Raw genomic sequence first — 19403 nt, forward strand, 5'->3', positions numbered from 1 at the left:
GAATCCAGTAGTGCCGGGTATTGGGAGCGAGGCAGTGCAGAAGCACAGGACGGCTGAGGTTGGCAGGGACCTCTGGAGATCGTTCAGTCCAAACCCCTGCTCAAGCAGGGTCACCTAGAGCACATAGCACAGGATCGCATCCAAGCAGGTTTTGACTATCTCCAGAGAAGGAGACTCCACAGCCTCTCCAGGCAGCCTGTGCCAGTGCTCTGCCACCCTCACAGTAAAGAAGTTTTTCCTTATATTCAGGTGGAATACGATGTGGATCTCATGGGGCTCAGGCAATTACTGAAGGACAGTTATATTGGACTTAATTACACTATGCAAGAAGTACCTGAAGAGTTTAGCCATCTTAACAGTTAAGCTCAGGTTTGTGTTTTATTTTTTTTTCTTTTACGACAGATAGTTACTACACTGATCTGACTGAGATTGAATTTGTGTTTCTAGGGATGATTCCTTTCTAACATAGCCAGATTCTGTAATGCTGTAATTATTAGCTTTCCTTACAAGTCCGTAAGATTTTAAGCCTGGGTAGTTTTGGTTCTTGGTTTTGGAATGCTAGACATCTTAATTTCTAAAATAAAAAGGTCTGATTTTCAGGAGATTAGATTTATTTTACATACTTCCAATACAAGCATTTACTAATGACTCTTTAAAAGCCAGCCTTTTTCCTTTAGGAAACTGGGAAACACATGGAAATAATAGTGTTTGGTGGTTTTCCAGTGTTGTGTGGTGTTGTAGTCATCCTGCAAAAAAGTCATCCTGCTACCTGTGAGTAGCTTTCCTAACAGGAGAATTYTTAGGTGGGTTTAATTATGGGTGCCTTCCTACAACACCCTCTAGAGATCACTCARCGAGAGTCCTAATGAAAGTTTTCTGCTAGATTTTTGCATCCATCCATTAAAAAGCTACAGAACAGCTTTTCTTTTTCCTGCTTGTTGTATTGAGATGTGATGTTCTCTGATTTCTATGCAGAAAGCGAACRAAAAGCCATGTACAAGGTCTTTGTAATGTATTGTCTTTAAGAGCTGTCAGTACGAGCTGCAAATTTTTCTTATTTTGAGGAGTTTGTTAATGAGGTTTTATTTAATGTGAATGCCAAAGATAGAACTTTTTTCATAAAGAGTATGTTTAGTTTTAACTCAGGTGTTTTTTTTTGGCAATGCAGGATTTTTTGTGTATTAATCCCTGTTTATTTTTCAGTGGAGGAAATGATTTTTGTGTGGAGTTTAGGAAACAATTAATTTTGTGTTCATTTTTTTTTCTAATTTGTTGACTTTGTGCAAGGAGATGGATATTGGAAGGGATTAATTTATAAGGGCATATAATAATGGTATGGATAAATCTGAATTGTATGAGAATATTAAACAGTAGAATTGAAGTCAGATTGTTGAATCCATGTATAATTTCAATAAAAAGTAGTTATTTGTATTTGTTCATGAGTCTTCACTGTAATTTTAAAAATATTTCCACAAACTTTATCAGTAGCATATTTTTCTGAATGCAGTTGTTGTTGATGAAACTCAAATTTTAAGCCTCTCAGAGAGGTTTGTGCAGATGGTTCTCACACTGGCATAGTCAAATAATTTAAGATTTTTCATGTTAAGTGAGGAGACAAAAGGGGATGATAATTTATACYAATAGTAATTCTTTTTTCCCCCGTTAAGCTCAGGTTTGTATATCATTAATGAAGTATARAAGATTTATATAAGTAAGAAGATCTTAAGTTGCAGTTCTTAGAAAGAAATCTCTTTGCTGCTGCTACTGTACACAAATTTTACAGATTTTAATATTGTAAGTTATCATCTTCAAGAGCTTAAGTTACTATATGACTTTTTGAATAAATAATAAAAAGAAATCCTTGAATCATAGCAATCTGATGAAAAAATTCCTTCATGGCAACTTCTGAAATTCTCCAGTGCACTCTGCTCTCCTCTTTCCTCTAGCAGAGTGGCAAATTCACTGTCACCAGCTGCCTCCACCCAGGTCCTTTCCTTGCTGGTAATAAAAAAGATGTGTGGCCTGCTCAGTACACCTCTCCATCAAGCAATCTTTTATCTAAACCACCTTTTATACTGCACCAACCTCTTTCCTAATTTCCCGGAAAGAAGAAAATTTTCTTTTTCTGTTGCTTCGTTTGGTCCAAAGATGTATGCAGGGCGTTTGGTGTATCGGTAGCAGTGGAGGCAGCGCGGGGGATGCTGCCGCCGCTGCTGAGCGGCAGCTGGGCTCGAAAGGAAGTGAATCATATGGAGGCTGTGGTACCACAGCGACACAAGTCGTCTCTYCGCACGATGCCTTCCCGATCTCTGCCTGGCGCTGCTCCTGAGAGTACAGGGTGCCTTAGGTGTCCATAAAGCAGCGCAGTTTAGGCGTCACTGCTGCCGTGCTCCCCGTCCTGCGTCCGAGCTGCCGTACGGCGAACACCACTGCGGGGGCCTTCCTCTGGCTTCCTCTTCGGTGCCTCCTCCCTCGGTGATGAGCTCCCATCCCGGCCCTTGGCTTTCACTAAGGGATGAAAACTGGGGTTTGGCAGGCTGATTACTGACAGTTTTCCACCTGCAATGGAATTTGTCTCTATTTATGAGTCTTGGGAATGAGGAACTGTTTAAGCTAAATAAAGTAAGGGCATAAGCAGAAAAAGGGCATGACTGTTTGAATGTTTAGCCTGGAAATTATCAATGGTGACCCAGGGAATAGAGCTCCATGGCTGTCTTTGTACATGCAATGTTAGATAAACATTGATAAACACAGTCAGTAATTCTGTATTTACAATATAGGGACCACACTGCCAATTCTGTTTATAATATTCCATAATAGCCTGATTTTTGTATGAGCCTTTCAGCTGGTTCTCATAAATGGATCTTATGAAATGCATTCAAAGTTTTCATAAGGATTTTTCATTATAATATTTTMGGGTGGAAATATGAAAATTTATGTATCACAAGGCAGTGAATGACATTTCTGATACCTTTCACATTCGTTCTGTCATTACTAGTCTTTAAACATAATAGGGTTATTAATGTGACTGTGTAGTGCTTCTATATAATTGAATGTGCTTATCAAATCTCATCTGTTACTTTTCCAAAATGGTAGGGTAGACATTGAACTATAATTGATAGACATTATAAATTAGAGTCTGATTACCTTCCTGATGATTTTTATTTTTAATTTCAGATCAATTTATTTGGAAAAATATTCCACTGGCAGACAAAGTGAATAGTATGTGCAGTTTTACTTAGCAGTATCTTATGCTTAATCTCAACTATAGATACAATAACTGATTATTTCTTGTTGCAAGATTCTCAGTTTATCAGTTGTTCTAAGGTTATTTCATTTCAATTGAAATAATTAAGACTCAAAGAATTCTGTTATTTTGACTTCTAAAAATCCTATTCTATTTTAATACTAATTGGTAAGTGTGCTATTTTGCTTTCAAAATAAATAGAGAATCACGTAATGGTAAAATACTACGTTGACTCTTACTTTTTTTTTTTAAGAACTTCCAATTAGAATAGTAACAAATAATGTAATTGCCCAGAACTCCTGATACTGAAATCTATCTCAGTGACAACTCTGGCTATAACAAGAGTTAAAACTGCTGCTGAGCACCTATTCCTCACCCTTCTAGTGAAGAAACCAGTTAGACTTTATACTACTGAAGGACAGGCATACCTGAGCGAAAGAAGCGGAGCTGTTGTACTAGAAACGGTTACGACCTGCCACCAGAGTTTTTTCAGGCCATCAGGCCGTGTGTGGCCAGCTTCCAGGCCCTTTGCACCATCCAAGGGATGCAGTAGAAGTATTATATATGAAAAATAGAACAAAACAGGAATATATGTATATATGCACACACACACMCCCCTATATATTTATATGTATATACACACATATATATGCCCTATATATGCACTAATTGAAGCAGAACTTTGGCTAAAAATAGTATATGGCCATTAATTAAAAGATATAATAATATATATAGGCATGGACTATACAGATTTTAGCATCCTCTCATTATTGATTTCTTGAGAACAGYGATGTTGCAGTAGTATGTTTCTGCATGTGCAGTGCTAAAAATGCTAAAAATTCCTTGCATTGCGTCGGTTCCTTTCGCGTGTTCTGGTGCAGCGCCTTTGTCATGAAATASTTGGTTCTGTTCTCAGAGCAGCAGCCCTTCGAGCACAGCCCTTTGCAGCCGTCTCTGATGTGGCAAGTCAAAAACCCTCTCAGGTTAAGAGGCATGAAAAAACAGGTGGATTAAAATTTTGTATGAACTGCRCATCCAGGAGAGGTTGGGGTGGAGAGCAGCGTGAGCCGCGCCGGTAGCGCRCCTCCCGTGTGCCCTTGCACGCGGCGTACTTCTGCTGCCCGCCGTGCGCGTGCTCCCTGCGGGTGTAGTTCTGTGTCCTTTTGGCACCCCGTTTCCCAGGGAGTTCTTGGCGTTTTCGGAAGGTGCTGGGCAACGCCATGTTGCTGGTAGCTCGGAGGGCGGCTCGGGCGTGGGGGCGCGCAGCCTTGCTGCTGCCTCTGGAAGCCGCCGGGGCGGTACCAGCGCGAGGCCTCCGCTCGGCAGCACGCGCCTGCCCTCGCCTCTCTGGTGCTCCGGAGTGAACGAGGCCACTAGCAGATGCCAGGAAAAGCGTCTGCTTTTGCTGTAACTGAGCCTACAGAGATTCTTGGAAGCAGTGGCAGCTGCTGAGCTGAAAAATGGATATAAAYCATAGTGGTGGGTGCAAGGACAAGGGAAGAGAAGCAGAGGAATGGAGCTCAAGAGAGCCATGTAGATAAATTGCTATCAGATAAGCTGGGGTGCCGGCTACTTTATGGCATAATATGAGWATGAATAAACTCTTACTCCATACTATGAGTCTAGGAGTTTGCTTGCTAACATGTCTCTTCATTTGCTTTAATTCTTGTYAATTTATTTTTTCTAATAGTTCTACCTAAACTATTTCAAAGAATATTAATTTGTCACATGGTGATTGAGCTAGTACCTTAAATTTGTTTTGTAAAATTACCAAACTGGTAAGGAAATAAACATATAAATAAGATGGCTGGAGATTCATGTAACAATATCTCCAGAGCAAACAGATAGCTTTTACTAAAACAAAATATTTTCTGTTTGACAAGCTCCTTATATTTTATTGTAGTTAAATGAATGTGAAAGGTGTGTTCAATTTTTCTCTCTGGCATCCCTATTAATGGTGAAGAGTATGAAGAAATTATACTCATTTRTATTCCTGGACATAATATAAATGAAAAATGAATATTTTATTGGTAATGACTCTATCAAATGCTTTTCAGTTGTCTCAAGTGTAATATATAATTCCATTGCAAAACAGAAAAATGAAAACAAAGTGTTCAGTTTTAATAGCTAAGGGCTCTAAAAATAACAATAAGTCAATGACAGGTACCAAACAGGCAACTTTAATTCTGCCTTTCCTTTGCAAGTTACATCATTTTCTTGAGCAATGCACTGTAGCAGCCCTAAACTGCACAGACCCTGGGGCAGAGCAGCTGTGTCAAAATGGAGATTCACACTAGTCTTCGAAGCCTGTCATATTTTTCTGACATACAGTATTTATCCAGCTTCACAGTATATGCTTTCTGTAGCAGAAAGATAATTTTGCTTCTTTAACAGTCGTAGGACTGTTACACCAGGGCACCTAAGTAAGGGATTGTTTTCTGTGAATTGGAGTCGATTATATATATACACACACACACAAATTATTTATGTATATAAAAACACGTGCATGCACACACCCTAGGAAATGTCATTAATTTTGATTTGTGACATTAGTCCTGGTTTGGCAAATCTTTATGCATATCCAAAGACTGATGTAAATAGTTCTATTCAATTGATTAGATTTGAGGTCTTGATGCAGTCTGTTGTCAAAGGCAAGACCTGGATTATAGGTCTGAATTAATTGTTGTGTTTCCTGCTGACAAAGAAAGTGAGTGCTGATGAGAAGTTTCAGCCCATGTGATTGGACAGAAAGAGAAGAGAAGTAAAAAAGTGGGAAAGAGAAGGAATGGTTGGTTCAAGGGATGAAAGGTGATTATTTTCTTATTTTTTTGAAGAAACGGGTTGTGTAAGATCCTGTGCAAATTAAAGAGGATGAGTCAAAAGGTTCGAGTAAAAGACAGTGGAAATGTATCTGGAAATAGTCTTGTCCTTACATAGTAATGTAAAATCTTCTCTGTTGKTGGAGGGCAGAACTGAAAGGGCAGAGGTGATTCTGGATGGAAGAAAACTGACAGGATATTTTCCAGAGATTTTTGTAGTTTAAATGTACGAGTGGGAGAGTTAGATCAGAACTATTGTGTGGATAGGCTGAGAGTGAGCAACTGAAATAAAAAGATGGGATGGGGCACTAACACTGGTGCTGAAGTTCTTTCTCATGGCAAGGGCTATTTGAGCAGAGAAGTACGTGTTGCCAAGCTGTACAGTCGAGATTAGGAGTGCCGACGAGTGTGTAGATGAACAGCAGATGCTAGTATAAAGGTGGAGAGAAAGAGGAGGAATGTCAGGTGCAGTACCGCTCAAAAGACACGAGAGAGTGGTGGGAAGGAGGTAGAAATAGTGGGAACAGGCAGAGGAATCCCAGCACCCTCCTTTCCAGTTGTTGGTCTGGGGTTGGCTGTATGAGACCGGCTGTAGCCTTCGGCAAGAACAACCAGCAGAGTAGTGAGTCATGGATGGCAGGGCTGGAGGGGATGAGATGGGCCAAAGGAGAGAGGCAGGGAAGGTAGGAGACTTTCAAGTTCAGATCTTTGGCACGATAGGAGTGGTGGTGGTGATAGGATGGATACGGTGTGGAAAATGATGTGAACAGAGAGTATTGTGCAAATATTTTAAGAGGTAAGAAAGAGCGGGTGCTTTTGATCTTGATTTGAGCTGGTGGGAACAGAAGGAAATACTAGAATAGGGAAGGGGAGAAGAGCAAATAGAGCAAGAAAGGCTGAGGAGAGCTCACCACAGCAAAGCCAATTTCCACTGAACCCACTGACAGTGTGGGAGCTGATGTTCCCGTCGTGTATTACCCTTCCTAAGCCTTCTCTTAGGAGTTATGAACGCTGCCTGAAGGTAGGAATTCAGTGTACAACATTTCTACAAAGCTGAGGAATATTTGTTCTGCTTTGACTAACTCTACTTTGAAACCTGCTTCCTGCTTCCTAATGCAAAAGGCAGGCTCCACGTGCTTCAAAACTATGTCTATGGTAACATCACAGCTTCTACATTTCAGGAGCTGCAACGCTGCCTCATAATATACAAATTGATTCAGCTTGATGAAAACATTGAAGACGCTTCAAAGCAAGTAACATGGCAGAAGTTACTTACTGAATTTTACTTTATTTCTACAATATCATGTAGAAGTGAGGCAGCCAGTGAAAGTGTACTTCAAATTGTAAAATGACACATTTTTTTTTCCTTGCGGGGGGGGGGGGGGGAGAGAAATCTGTATTCCTTGATTTAGCAGCAGAAACATGCAGATGTTTAATATTTTCTTTAAGCTGTTATTGGAGAATGCAAGGCAGTTTTGAGAATGAAGCATCTGCATCTAAGCAAGTTAAAATAACCTATCAGAAGCGGTTCCATACCAAAATTGTAAAAACCCTTCTTAGAACTGATGAGAAAGTGAGAATAATTGCAGTCACAACATTTTGAAAGTACAAAGTGCCATGTTAAAGCCACAGTGAAATATGGAGCAATTTAAGGAATGTGGATCTTTTTGGGAGGCACGGAAAAAATAAAACATAACCTCACATTAAAAGCTTTTCAGTGTGAAAATCTGGCAGTGTTGTTTCTGATACTTAAAAAATAAAATGAAGATAGAAAACAACCAGACAATTGAGCAGTGAATTATTAATGACAGGTTGCATTTGTTTAAATTCAACTTTAAAAAGTAAGATTTATTAATATTACTAAGCTAATTATCTTCATTCACATGAAAACAAAATGTGGCAAGGAAACTGTAAACAGAAAACAGCACAGTCACAGCAGATATCACGTCTGGATATATTACGTATGGATAAAGAGATGTAATGAATCATAAAACTTTTTTTTGTCATGAGTTCAGCAGATGAGAAAGTGGGTACATTAAAGAAAAAATATTCTTTAATAGAAAATGCAAGAAGATTTTTTCTTGAAAAATTAATTTCTATTTCTCTTTGAGACTTACGAACATCATGGACGTCTTTCAGAGCTCCATGGAAAGAAAACAGTTAATTGTATTAGTATGTGAGTACAGAAACTGTTTTGTTGAGAATGGTACCTGAATCTCTTGTCTGGCTTCAACAGTGGCAATGGCAGATATTTCAGAGGAACTTACAGAACAACCTGTTTCAGGAGCAGTTCTTTCCTAACCCACAAAGACAGTTACTTTATCACGTCCAGAAGCATATAAATGGGTATCTCRTGTATGTTTTTATTGAAAGTAATTGTAGGTGAACCTCTTACTTGTGTTAATATCTGATTGTTTTGGGGCGCAGCGTGTGTCTTGGTCCCAATACGTCATGGCATATTAATGATGCAGAATACACATAAATGTTTAAGAGGGAAAAGGAAGAGATGGTTCTGTTATAAAATTTGATCCTTTTTAGATTCATTAATTAATTATGTCCTGTCTAAGCACTGTATATGGAAGGGCAGAAAATTGATGGGTCTGTAAGATATAGGGGGCTGAGAGAGCCCCAGGGTGGAGTTACTTTACAGATACAGTCTCTGGGCTGATGCAGACATTTTCTGCCAGAATCAGGCTATGACTGTATTAAGGAGTATCAATGTGGTTACTTTTAGGGCTTAAGCTTGCGRGTTGCAGGTTTTGGATGAATAAAATGTCCTTATGACTGTCACTGAAAAAAGACATCACTGAAGCTATCACATGAAAAAACCTTCGTATTTGCTACAAAACTGAACACAATTTGAGTTAAAAATGCTTGCATTTAAACCTAAAACAAGGAAAAAGATCTCTTGTGAGGAAAGAAAAGGAACTGAAACAGGCAGCCTGCAGATTAAAATCCCAGGAGAGTACCTAGTTCTGTCAGCTGACTGCCGAAAGAATAGAAAAAGCTGATGTTATATGATGTTATTGGTGGAGAATGTACACTAACAATGTCAAGGCTGGGTAGGGTAGTCAATGAAGCATGAAAGAAACAACAGAAACTTAAGAGGAAGCAGAGCTTAGAGTTTTGCTCAAGGAAATCAGTTTTCCACTGTGTTGTGTGTTGCAAAGAAAGTGTTTGCAGTCTGAGAAAGCAACCCTACATTTTCATTAGAACAAAAATATGACCAGAATTGCATTTAATATAATGTGTCACAGTAACAGTCCCAGCTCACAGTGAGAATCATTGATGATCCTGCAGTGCTTTTCACTGAAAGACGATGTTAACCCCAAAGTCATTGTCCTAATTACTTTCAAAATTACGTTCTGCCTGCAGATAGAAGTGAACAGGCATTTTTTTAGATATTAACTAGAATTCAATTTGCTGTTTGAGAAGGTAAAGGTAATCTGCCCTTAGAAATTAATGGATATCAAATTGGACYCTTCATCTAACCTCTAGATGCCGTGGAAGTATCTGCCCAAGTAAACTTGTGTTGCTGTTTATTAGGAGTCTTGTGGAGGAAACTGGGAATAAAGACCAACAGGAAGGGTAAGAAATGAAAAATCRAAGAGGGAATAAAGAGAACAAAGAAAGAAATGTTTGTCATTGTATAACTCCATTAGTTACCTAGTGCTGTGTGTGTTTTTTGTTTTGAGAAGTAGCACATTCATGTACATTTATATGCTCATAAAAAAGAAGTTTCTTCCCTCCTCTCTYTGTGCTCAGTTGCAAGTCAGCAGCCTCCAATTCCTGAGCACTTGTGTTCGGAGCCTAATTTCAGCTTTTTATGATCTTTAAATTTGCAAATCTAAAAACATATTTAGTAAGGAGTTCTCCTTGTGCCAGCCACAAGGTGTTTTATGTTAAGTATTTTCATATTTTTACTTTCAGGTATGGAAAGACAGATACTAGTAATATAGGTTAGTGCTGGTACTTTTGTATTCTTATACTTCCTCATTTAATATAAAGAGAGAGGAGACAGCTAATTAAGAACATCTAAATATTGTGAATAAATGGTATAGAAAGAAAACAATGTGAAAATATAATCTGAGTTTCAGCCACCGTAGCGTTGCAACAAATCATGGACTGGTTATATAGTCTTTATATTGCTGGTTGGTTATGGGCTTTATACCCTAAATGATAAACTAAAAGAGCATCTTCCTGACTATTGTTCAAAGTAGAAACAAATAGCAATCAACAAAATATCTTTCATCCTCTCCTTTCTTACTTTAATGTGCAAAATATTACATTTAATGTATTTGCCTGTGAGCTTGGGACTCCAAGTCTTCTATGACAAACAGTACTAGATGTATAAGCACTGCTAAGTGACAGATCAGCATCTGCTCTTAAGTGAGCTGCAAKTTTGCACTGACATTTCACAGCTCAGGTTATTAGCTTTCCTTAGATTCTAAGAAGAGGAATCGAGTCTAGTTTGTCTGCCTGTATATGAAGCGTTGGTTAAAAATCGGTAAATAACTGAGCCACTAAAAACTTATTTGGCTCTCCACACCTCGCATGATAGCATGAAAAGAGGCAGCAGAAAGTCGTAGCAACTGTACTTTATGTTGCGTCTCTGAGATGTGAGCTGTGATAACTTGGCCTTCTAAGCCATGGCAGCAACAGTCTGTAGGCATTGTACCAGGGAGATACCTAGAAATAGTAATAAATTCAAATATCTGAGCTGATAATTGTAAGTATTAGTAATTCACAAGTATAATCAACTATACCTACTAGTGAAAGACAAATGAAATGGGATAATAAATAAATAAACCATCTAGATTGTATTCAAATGTGTTAGGAAATAGGTATAAACATGTTTAAAGGATGCACTTCCATTCCTTGACAATGAGAGGGAAAAGGAGGTGTTGCGGAAGATTAATTGGATGTGGTGGGATGGGAGTTGTAGTTGTGTTTTGTTTTTCAGTTGAATTTATCTGAAAGTATGAGTGTGGCATTCATTTTGAATGTTTTTAAAAGTGAGAGACTTAAGTTCTATTAGTCAACCTTCAACTTGAATTTAGAAGTTGAAACCATAGAGAAGATAAGTGACATCCTGACATCCCAGAAACTGTATATGGTTTTGGAGTGCGGTTRTGCTGATCTGTTTAGCTGTAGGCAATTCCGGACATGACAGTGCTCGAATAAGAAAAGATAGTGATAGCAGTAAAAGCTCTGGTGTGCTTCTAGCTYGAATATAAGGCAATTGTAGCATTTGCTAAAACCCACCAAATAGTTACCTTTCTCATCTTGGTCACTGTTAACTCGCTTCTTCCCCTGTGACTCACCCAGAGTTGCAGTATTGCTTCAGTGCAGCCTTGAGTCTTCAGCATAGTCACAACTGCTCGTGCCTGCATTGCACGAGGTGTCCAGACCGTCCTCTTCTGGAGCAAGGTATGTGCCTGGAGAGGCTATTGAAATTGGAGGGGATCAGGCAGCCTTTTCAGAGCTCAAGCTGAAGAGATGTGGGGTAACAGGATGTTCAGCGAAAGATACATCTGGCATCAGAGTGGTATCTGTTTCTCTTTCCTTTGTAATTAGAAGGAAGTAAAAACAAGAGATCCTGTCTTTAAGTTCATGGGTTATAGAAACCCATTTGTTACTGGAAGACTGATTAAAACTGATCACACAGTGTTCACAACTAACCACAGTGAGCATAACCAATCAATTTTGTGAGCACTGAGGGTTCATAGTTTGTATTTTAGCACTAGGGCTATTAAAACAACAAGCCCTATCAATGTTTGATACAAAGGTAATTTAGTATCTTTAATATCCTTAGATATTAAATAGATGAGAGTCCTGTTCCCTGTTGATGTTGTTACTCATGAAAGATTCTAATTGAAGCCACTGGGAACTTAAGTCTTGTTTGCCCAGAATGAAGCCCATAAAACTATACTCAGAAAATTTTCTGAATGTTTTTTCCCATACTCTAGAGGTTATTTCTCTGTAATGGTTATTCAGGTGCAAGATAGTAGAAAGCTCATTTCGTATATCTGGTACTTTTGTTAACAAAAGTAATTTTAATTCTGCTATCTTCCATTGTTTATAGTTGTTTTATTTGCAGGAAATTTATGTATCAGCAAAGTTTCTTTATGATGTTCAATAATGTAAAAACTACAGAAATCACAGCATTCCAAAAGCTTGTAGGGGAGGGTTGCACACTCTGGATGAACAACCAGAGCGCCTGGCTTGGTGAATTCCTGCCTTCCAGCTTTGTTTTTAACAGTCTTCTGTAGCTTTGAGCAAATCACTTCACCTTCTTTTTCACTTCTGTTGTTGATAAAAGGGAATAATGATATTTAAGCACAATATTTCATAAAGATACTCCGTAGATCTGCTAATAAGTGGGCATTTATAGTTCTCTGATTACTTTCAGTKTGTCAGAATGTCATTACTCAGCTGCTGACTGCACTTATTTAATATCATAGTCGTACTCAATTTCTAGATTATAAAATGGTACCTTGTGACATAATGGTACAACTAAAACTATCGCCCTGGAAGTAAGTTCAACACTCATCCCCTACTCCTTAGAAAAAGCTGTAAAGTACACAGATTGTCCTTTCTTTTCTTTAGTTATTATAAGGATTTATTTGTTCTCTAGCTCTGATATCCACTGAAGGCTTTCTCTGCCAGCATTAACTTCTTGGATCAATAAATTGCGATACTGATCTCCAGAGAAGTCAATGTCTGCCARCTATCATTTCAGTGTTTACTTTTGTTGAAAAGCAGTTGTAGCAAACTAAATTGGCTTCTGTCACTGGATGATATACAGTGTATGGTCCATATTTTATGGCACAGTTAACTAATGTTGATACATAAGCCTCTTCCTACAGATTAAAGGCAAGACTATATAGCTAGAAAAATCCCAGTTTATGAGATAAGATGAAGCTGTTTTCATTTAAAGATCAGTGTTGAAGACCCAAAGACTGGAAGATGGCTACTTTTTATTTATTTATTTTTTTTAAAGAAGCGTGGTTTTAACAACATGTGTTTTTATATTCTTGATCTGGTATTCTGCTTGGAAAACATGACTACATTTTACCAGAATGGAATGTGCTTTTTAATAGGTTTTCTTCAGTAATTTATTTTGTCAAATAACAAGATTTTGTTATTGCTTCAAGCTGAAACATTTTGACTAGTGAAGTGTTGGAGGAAATAATCTCAGCCCTTGTAAAGAGAAGATAATGTAGGCAAGGTATGGGGTGGTGGACAGAAATGCAAGTGAGAACAGCACTTCCAGTCAATCAGATAAGAAAATAACACTGGCTGCACTGGGCACAGCCCTGCCTTGGGAGCAAGGAGCCTGTGTGCTCAGTTAGGTAGAGGCTAAGAGGTGGAGGCCAGCCCAACTGGGCCTGGGCCTGAAGGTCCAGACTAGTCTCACTCTGGGGCTGAGAAGAACCTGCAGGGGTCAAGCGTTCTCGTGGGGCTCAACCACGCAGGGCGGATGGTCCTGATGGAACCGCTTTGCCACTGTTGCAAAGTGGAGCGTTCCTCCTCTGCTGAGAAACCTTGCGCTGGCCTTGCTTTGCCTCACGCGTTGTGAGGTGTGCTGTCAGGTCAAATATCAGTGGCGCTTTTATGGGCATTCAGAATGACTGTGCTTTACRCAGCGGGATCACAACCGTGCCAGGAATTACGTGTGTTATGCAACATGCCAAAGTATGAAAAATAGTGGTGTCTAAATAGTAGTATTAGTAAATGGTGTCACTATGGTAGCCTCAGGATTTAAGAAGGGCCTGTGTGAAAAAAAATGTGTGTGGGAGGAATCCACTATAAGGCAAAAGCAGTTAGCAAAGTAGTTAGTTACGACTGTATACATGCCTGTATGCCTTGTACCTACACACCGTGCAGACCAGGATACTTGTAAACAAGGATGTTGTCACAGTATCAGTGGAGACACTCAAGGTTCAGCCTCCTCTGGACTAAAGACAGTCTCAGTAGTATTTGGTGTTAGAACTGTTCTCCTTCCTCAACAGCTTCCAAACCAGAGAGCATCTCTGTCTCCCTGCTGCTTGGCGAACTTCCCTGTGATGCTGGCTGCCGGCCCCYGCAGGGATGTGCCATTGCCCCATTTCTCACACTTAACCCTAGATGACCRTTGCCATTAGCGAGTGAATTTGCACTGCTGCAGCCTACAGATTTATGAAATGGTTCCTGTGTTCTGAAACAGACTTACAGAAGCAGAAGAAAACAAAATGACACCAAGCCTAAAGCTACCTGAAAGCAACGCCGGAAAGAGCTTCCTTCTGTTTCAGCCTACTAAAAAGGTGGGGTTCTGTCCTCAAGCAAGATCTTCATCCTGCGTCAGCAAACAGGAAGCTGCTGTGGGGGTCCTTTCTTGTCCGAGACTTATTTTCTTCCTTTGTTTGCCTCATTCTCCAGAAGTCTCCTGATAGTTAATCACAATTTAATGTTTCTCTCTAAGGATTAATGATTACCACTGCCTAGCAGTGATTGCATAGTACGTGTTCAGTGGCACAGTGAGGATGATGTATGTTTAGGCTGATCAGCTCTAGGAATTAGAAAAAAAACCTCAAGCATGGTCATTGAAATCTTGGAACGATTATCTGTAAATGTCTAACGTCCATTTGCTGGATTCTAATACACAGCTGCAGAGGAAGAAAAGGTGCTGAAACCAGTTAAGGAAAAGTGGTTTTGCTCTTTTTTGTCATGAGCAAGACATTATTTTCTCAACTATTGTTCTGGGAAGTGGTTCAATTGTTTGATATTCAGACATTTTTTGGGTAAAAATARAGCTTAGGTGATTAAAACTTTGCAATATACTCTGCTGTTTAAAATATTAAGAAATTTGCAGCAACCTGGGTAAACAGCCCAGTCTACAAAACCCAGTGACAGTATCATTTTGCATTAAAAACACATTAAAAGAATGCTACAGTTGCAGAGCTAGGTACTGCAAAATTAGGGTATGTCCTAATTTACCTCTGTTTTGCCCAATATGTGTAATTATGATAGGAATGATGTTGAACATCTGCTATGATACTTAACACAGGATTATAGCCTAATGGTGTAGCATCTTCTAGGTAATTTATGACTGAAATCAATTGAGTTTAAGCCAGACTCTTTGCTTTTCTGAGAACAGAATTGTGTTACGGTATGTCAGATAAGAAGTCCTCCTTGGATGAATTCCTCACAGTTTTGGGGGATTTTTTATGTATGAGGAGCTTTAGAATGCAAAATGTGATTATGACAAATACCCTGTGGCTGGTAAATCTAGATGGCTGGTGGTAGATAATTTGAAAAGGTTAATATTTCCCTTCAGGAGGGCAAGCTGACAATATCTCTCAAAGCAGTGATTAGTTTGGAGAGTTTTTTTTTTAATAGCTTTAATAGTAACAACCCTGTTGATACTGTCTCTCTCAGTTCTCCTATAATAAACTCTACCACTGGATTTAATTAATTCACACTCGCAGAGAAGTTGTTGTGCGTTCCTTGTGGAGGAACACTGCTGAAGTTACTGGAGGGACCACTGCACGTGTGTATATGTGGGCAGCCRTAGCCGGCTGCAAGCTCCTCTGCCAGGGCCGCAAGCTGGCCAGACTCGAACCAGCTGCGATCCGGGAGCTGTGCAGTCGCTGTGGCCAAGCTCTCGCTGTGAGCGCACCGTKCGGGCACGGTGCCGCACAGCCGGCTTCCAGACCTGAGCTGGCTCGTGGCCAGCCAGCACGGAGGAGCCTCAGGTTTTTCTGAAGCCGTTGTGTGGATGTGCCCTGAGGAATTTTGTCAAAGCAATTTCAGCATCATCGGGGTTGTTTGGCCTTTCTGAGGTTGTAGCTGTATTTGAGAATTTGCAGAAACTGCAGCTGGTGGAGAGCTGAGCAGATACCAATCTGCTCTGCAGCTTTCRAGCAGAGATTGCTCTAACGCTTAAGAGATTGGACTGTCTTCCTGTTCRCTTCTCATTGCATGTTAGGGTGCTTGGTTTGGTTTGGAAAGCAGCTACTTGATGTTTTTTTTTCTTTTAGTTTTTTTTCATTCCATGTATTTTGTAAGACAAATTATCTGCAGCTGAACTGACTGCTTTTTAGACAGACTAGTCTCAAATAGAAGGTCCCCAGTTTTGACTGTGCTTTGAATTTAATCTGAAAGAGCTGTGTCTCACCTCCTTTTAATGAATATTAGATTTCTGTTTCTGTGAGGAAAAAGCTCAGAAGTCGAAGTGTTAAAATTCGTAACTTTACTGATTACCAAAGCCATGGATTCAGCAGAGATACTGGTTTTCTGACATACTATAATCTTCCCTATTCCCAAAGAAGCTCTGGCTTCTACAGGTTATAAACTGCTCACCTCTGTCTTCCTCCTAGAAGAGAATTACCCCATCACCCTTCGCTTTCTCTTTACTAACATCCCTTTCATTTAAAAAGTATCTATTGTCTTTTCTTTCAGATACGGTGCAACTGATACCTATCTTACTAAACTCATTCTTCTCAATTTTCTCAGTAGGTATTAACTTGGAAGTTTGTGCCCTCTATTTCAGRTCTGAGGAGGGGATTTGGTGTCCCAAATTTTATCTTTTTTTTTTTTCCACTGCACTAGTTAGTTGAATACGATGTGTTATCTCTGCGTGCGAATCCTCTCTTGCGTGCGTCCTTACAACTTCATGGGTGCAGCAGTGCTGTTGGCTTGCGGGATCTGTGCTCGTCGAAGGAGTCGTATAGGCTCATCGCGGTGTGAGAGCAGATACCTCATTAGTTAATTGCATAAGTTTAAGCCATTAAATCATTCTGCAGTGCAATGCTGCTGTATGGAAAGGAAATATACTTCTGGCTATTCCTGCAAACATGTTCTTTRTGCTCTCCATTATAAGTTTTCTTTTTTCTTTTACCTCTTGACAATTTTTTTTCTCAACAGATAGTGTGTGTTCTAGTTTTCTCCAGAACAGTCTTTGATATTGTTTGTGGGTTTTTTTCTTAAATCTAGATTTGTTCTCACAGTCTTATTACCATTCAGAAATGCACACAATTTTCTTACTGCTTTCTAGAGCTCTCTCATCTGTAAAAGTAACTATTATGTCAATCAGTATGTTACTAAAATATCACCTCACAAAGACTAGGTTCTTAGATCAGTCTTTCAGACATTGTGTCCAGATACCTCCATTGAGGTATACTAATTTATTTTCAGATTAGCTTTGCTGTTCACTGTATGTTTACATATGTTAACTTTTATTTGCAAGATATATTGACTCATTTTGAGGTAATCTTTTTTTAAACATTGATCCAAATTGTTTCCTGTAATATATAGTTTCATATTAGCTTTGCCGTATGATTTTGTATCAACACATCAAAAAAAGTTGTAGTTTGCTCTCTATGAAATAATTTCTGTTTTCTCAGTTATCCTCCTGTATTATGCTTTTGTAGACACAATTTTTGAAAGGAGAGTTAATTGAAAATACAGAAAATATAAAATGCTTATCCGTTAGTAAAATATTTATTTAATCTTTTACTGATTAAAGATACAGTATAGATTGCAATTGCTTTGCCAATTTAGTTCTGTTGAATCTTCTTCTAGTTTTAATACATACAGTGTTGTTTTTGAGGGCTGTTTTTTTCAGAACGAAAATGCCATAAAAGGCATGGAAGAGCAGTATGGGTTTTCAGACCCAAAGCTTAACTGGAAGTGCTGACTACTGTGTGCTTTACTTTCAGAGTACAGACATGAGTCCAGCTAGCAGTACCACCTCGCTTCCGGTCAGCCCTCTTCCTGAGGAGCCGGTGCTTTTCAAGGTACAGTTAATCACTTTTGTAATAAATACTGACTATGACTTTTGGCTTATTATGTACTAATACTGATCTGCTATGAAGTGCTGGAACTACTGCTTCACTTTCTTAAAATTACTTTGGTATCAGCAGATGTTCTTATGCAGTTCTCAAGAATTAGAACAAAATACTTTAATTTGTGAAAGGATTATTATTCCACTAACACAAGAGACTAGAACTAAAACGTGTTATTTAAAAACATGAAGACTGTGTTTTTATATATTTTATCTACTGGTGATATATTTTGATATGTGTATATGTACTTTAATAGATTTCTCTATACATTGCATTTCAAGTGCATATTTTAATGACACACGTAGTTTTCTCATACATGCAAGAAATCTAAAAGGCTTCTCAAAAAACCAGTTTTGCTGTAAATCCAGTGTAAACCTCAGGCCTGTTGTTGTTGTTGGTTATGATAATCAGTGTACTTTGGGGGTACTGGCTGTGAAAGGTGCTGCTGCACTCCATTTTCAGCTTCCCTCTTGGCAAAGGAAGGTGAAGTTCTTAGGAACTTTGGTAACAGGGTGCTCATGGCAATGTGCAACTTTGTGATGGTTACAGTGTGAGGGAAAGGTGGCCCTATTTCTTTTTTTTTTTTTTTGTTTAATTTAGCCGGTCTGCAGAAGCCTTGGGGCATAGAAAGGCCTCTGACATAACCTGGTTTTCGTGAGAGTTCTCCCGAGGCAGCGCAGCTATTTCAGGGAGTGGTGCCACGGAAGGCGATACATAGGTGATACCTATAGTGTCCCCTCAGTGTCCTTATAGCACTTCAATTGCTGTGCCCACTCTGCTTTCTGCACCTCTTTTCACATTTTTTCCCCATTTCTCCCATGCTTTGTGTGTCTGTGCAAGAGTTATGTGCTGTAGCTCATAACCCTGTCCGCTCTGTCGGTGGTTCATTAGCCACCCAGTCTGTGTTCTTGRGTGCCTCCGGAGTAAGTTGCCCTCTGTTTTCATCCACAGAGATGCAAACGGGGCCTCTGTGTTCAGCTATCCACTGRTTTTCGTTTCTCTTTGGAAATGTAATGTTTTTGAGACCCCCAGCTCTTGGTCCATTTTGACTGAAATTGAGCAATGTTGTGCCAAGATATTAGAGCATACAAATCTTTTTTCCTTGGAAAACCAGGCTAAATACATGTTCAAACGTCCTTAATGTTATAAGGCAGATTCTGTAGTTATTGTTTATCCCTGTGCTCTGCAAACAGCAAAGGAAGAGGTGGCTCAGCCCACCTGAAGGTAAGAAAATCTAGCCTGAGATAGTTATAATAAATGCTTGAGTTCAAATCCTCAGCTGATGTAAGCCTACACTACTCTCTTCACATTAGCAGCACTCTAACAGATACACCACAGTGCATTTATTTATTTTTAAAGGAAATGGTGCTTGTATAGCTCAAAGTGGATTGTAAATGGCTCCTTTGAAGTGGAATAGTTGCTCTGCTAAAGAAATAAAGTATTTCTTAATATCGAAAGTCCCCTTCCTTTATATTTTGTAGTAGAAAATGGTACAAGAGACAGAAAAAT

At 39.1% G+C, this 19403-nt stretch overlaps 1 protein-coding gene across 2 annotated transcripts in view; it reads left to right on the top strand.

Moving 5' to 3' along the window:
* CCSER1 (coiled-coil serine rich protein 1) overlaps positions 1 to 19403 on the top strand; it is a 686381-nt gene that overhangs the window by 308312 nt on the left and 358666 nt on the right. For both annotated transcript variants that reach the window (XM_085299943.1, XM_085299944.1), the window contains exon 7: positions 17769 to 17846. In XM_085299943.1, coding sequence (XP_085156069.1) covers positions 17769 to 17846 — 78 coding nt within the window. The remainder of the gene's footprint in view (positions 1 to 17768; positions 17847 to 19403) is intronic.

Source organism: Rhea americana, unplaced genomic scaffold (assembly GCF_003343005.1).
Source record: "Rhea americana isolate MKP2758 unplaced genomic scaffold, rheAme1 scaffold_157, whole genome shotgun sequence".
Lineage (NCBI taxonomy): Eukaryota > Metazoa > Chordata > Aves > Rheiformes > Rheidae > Rhea > Rhea americana.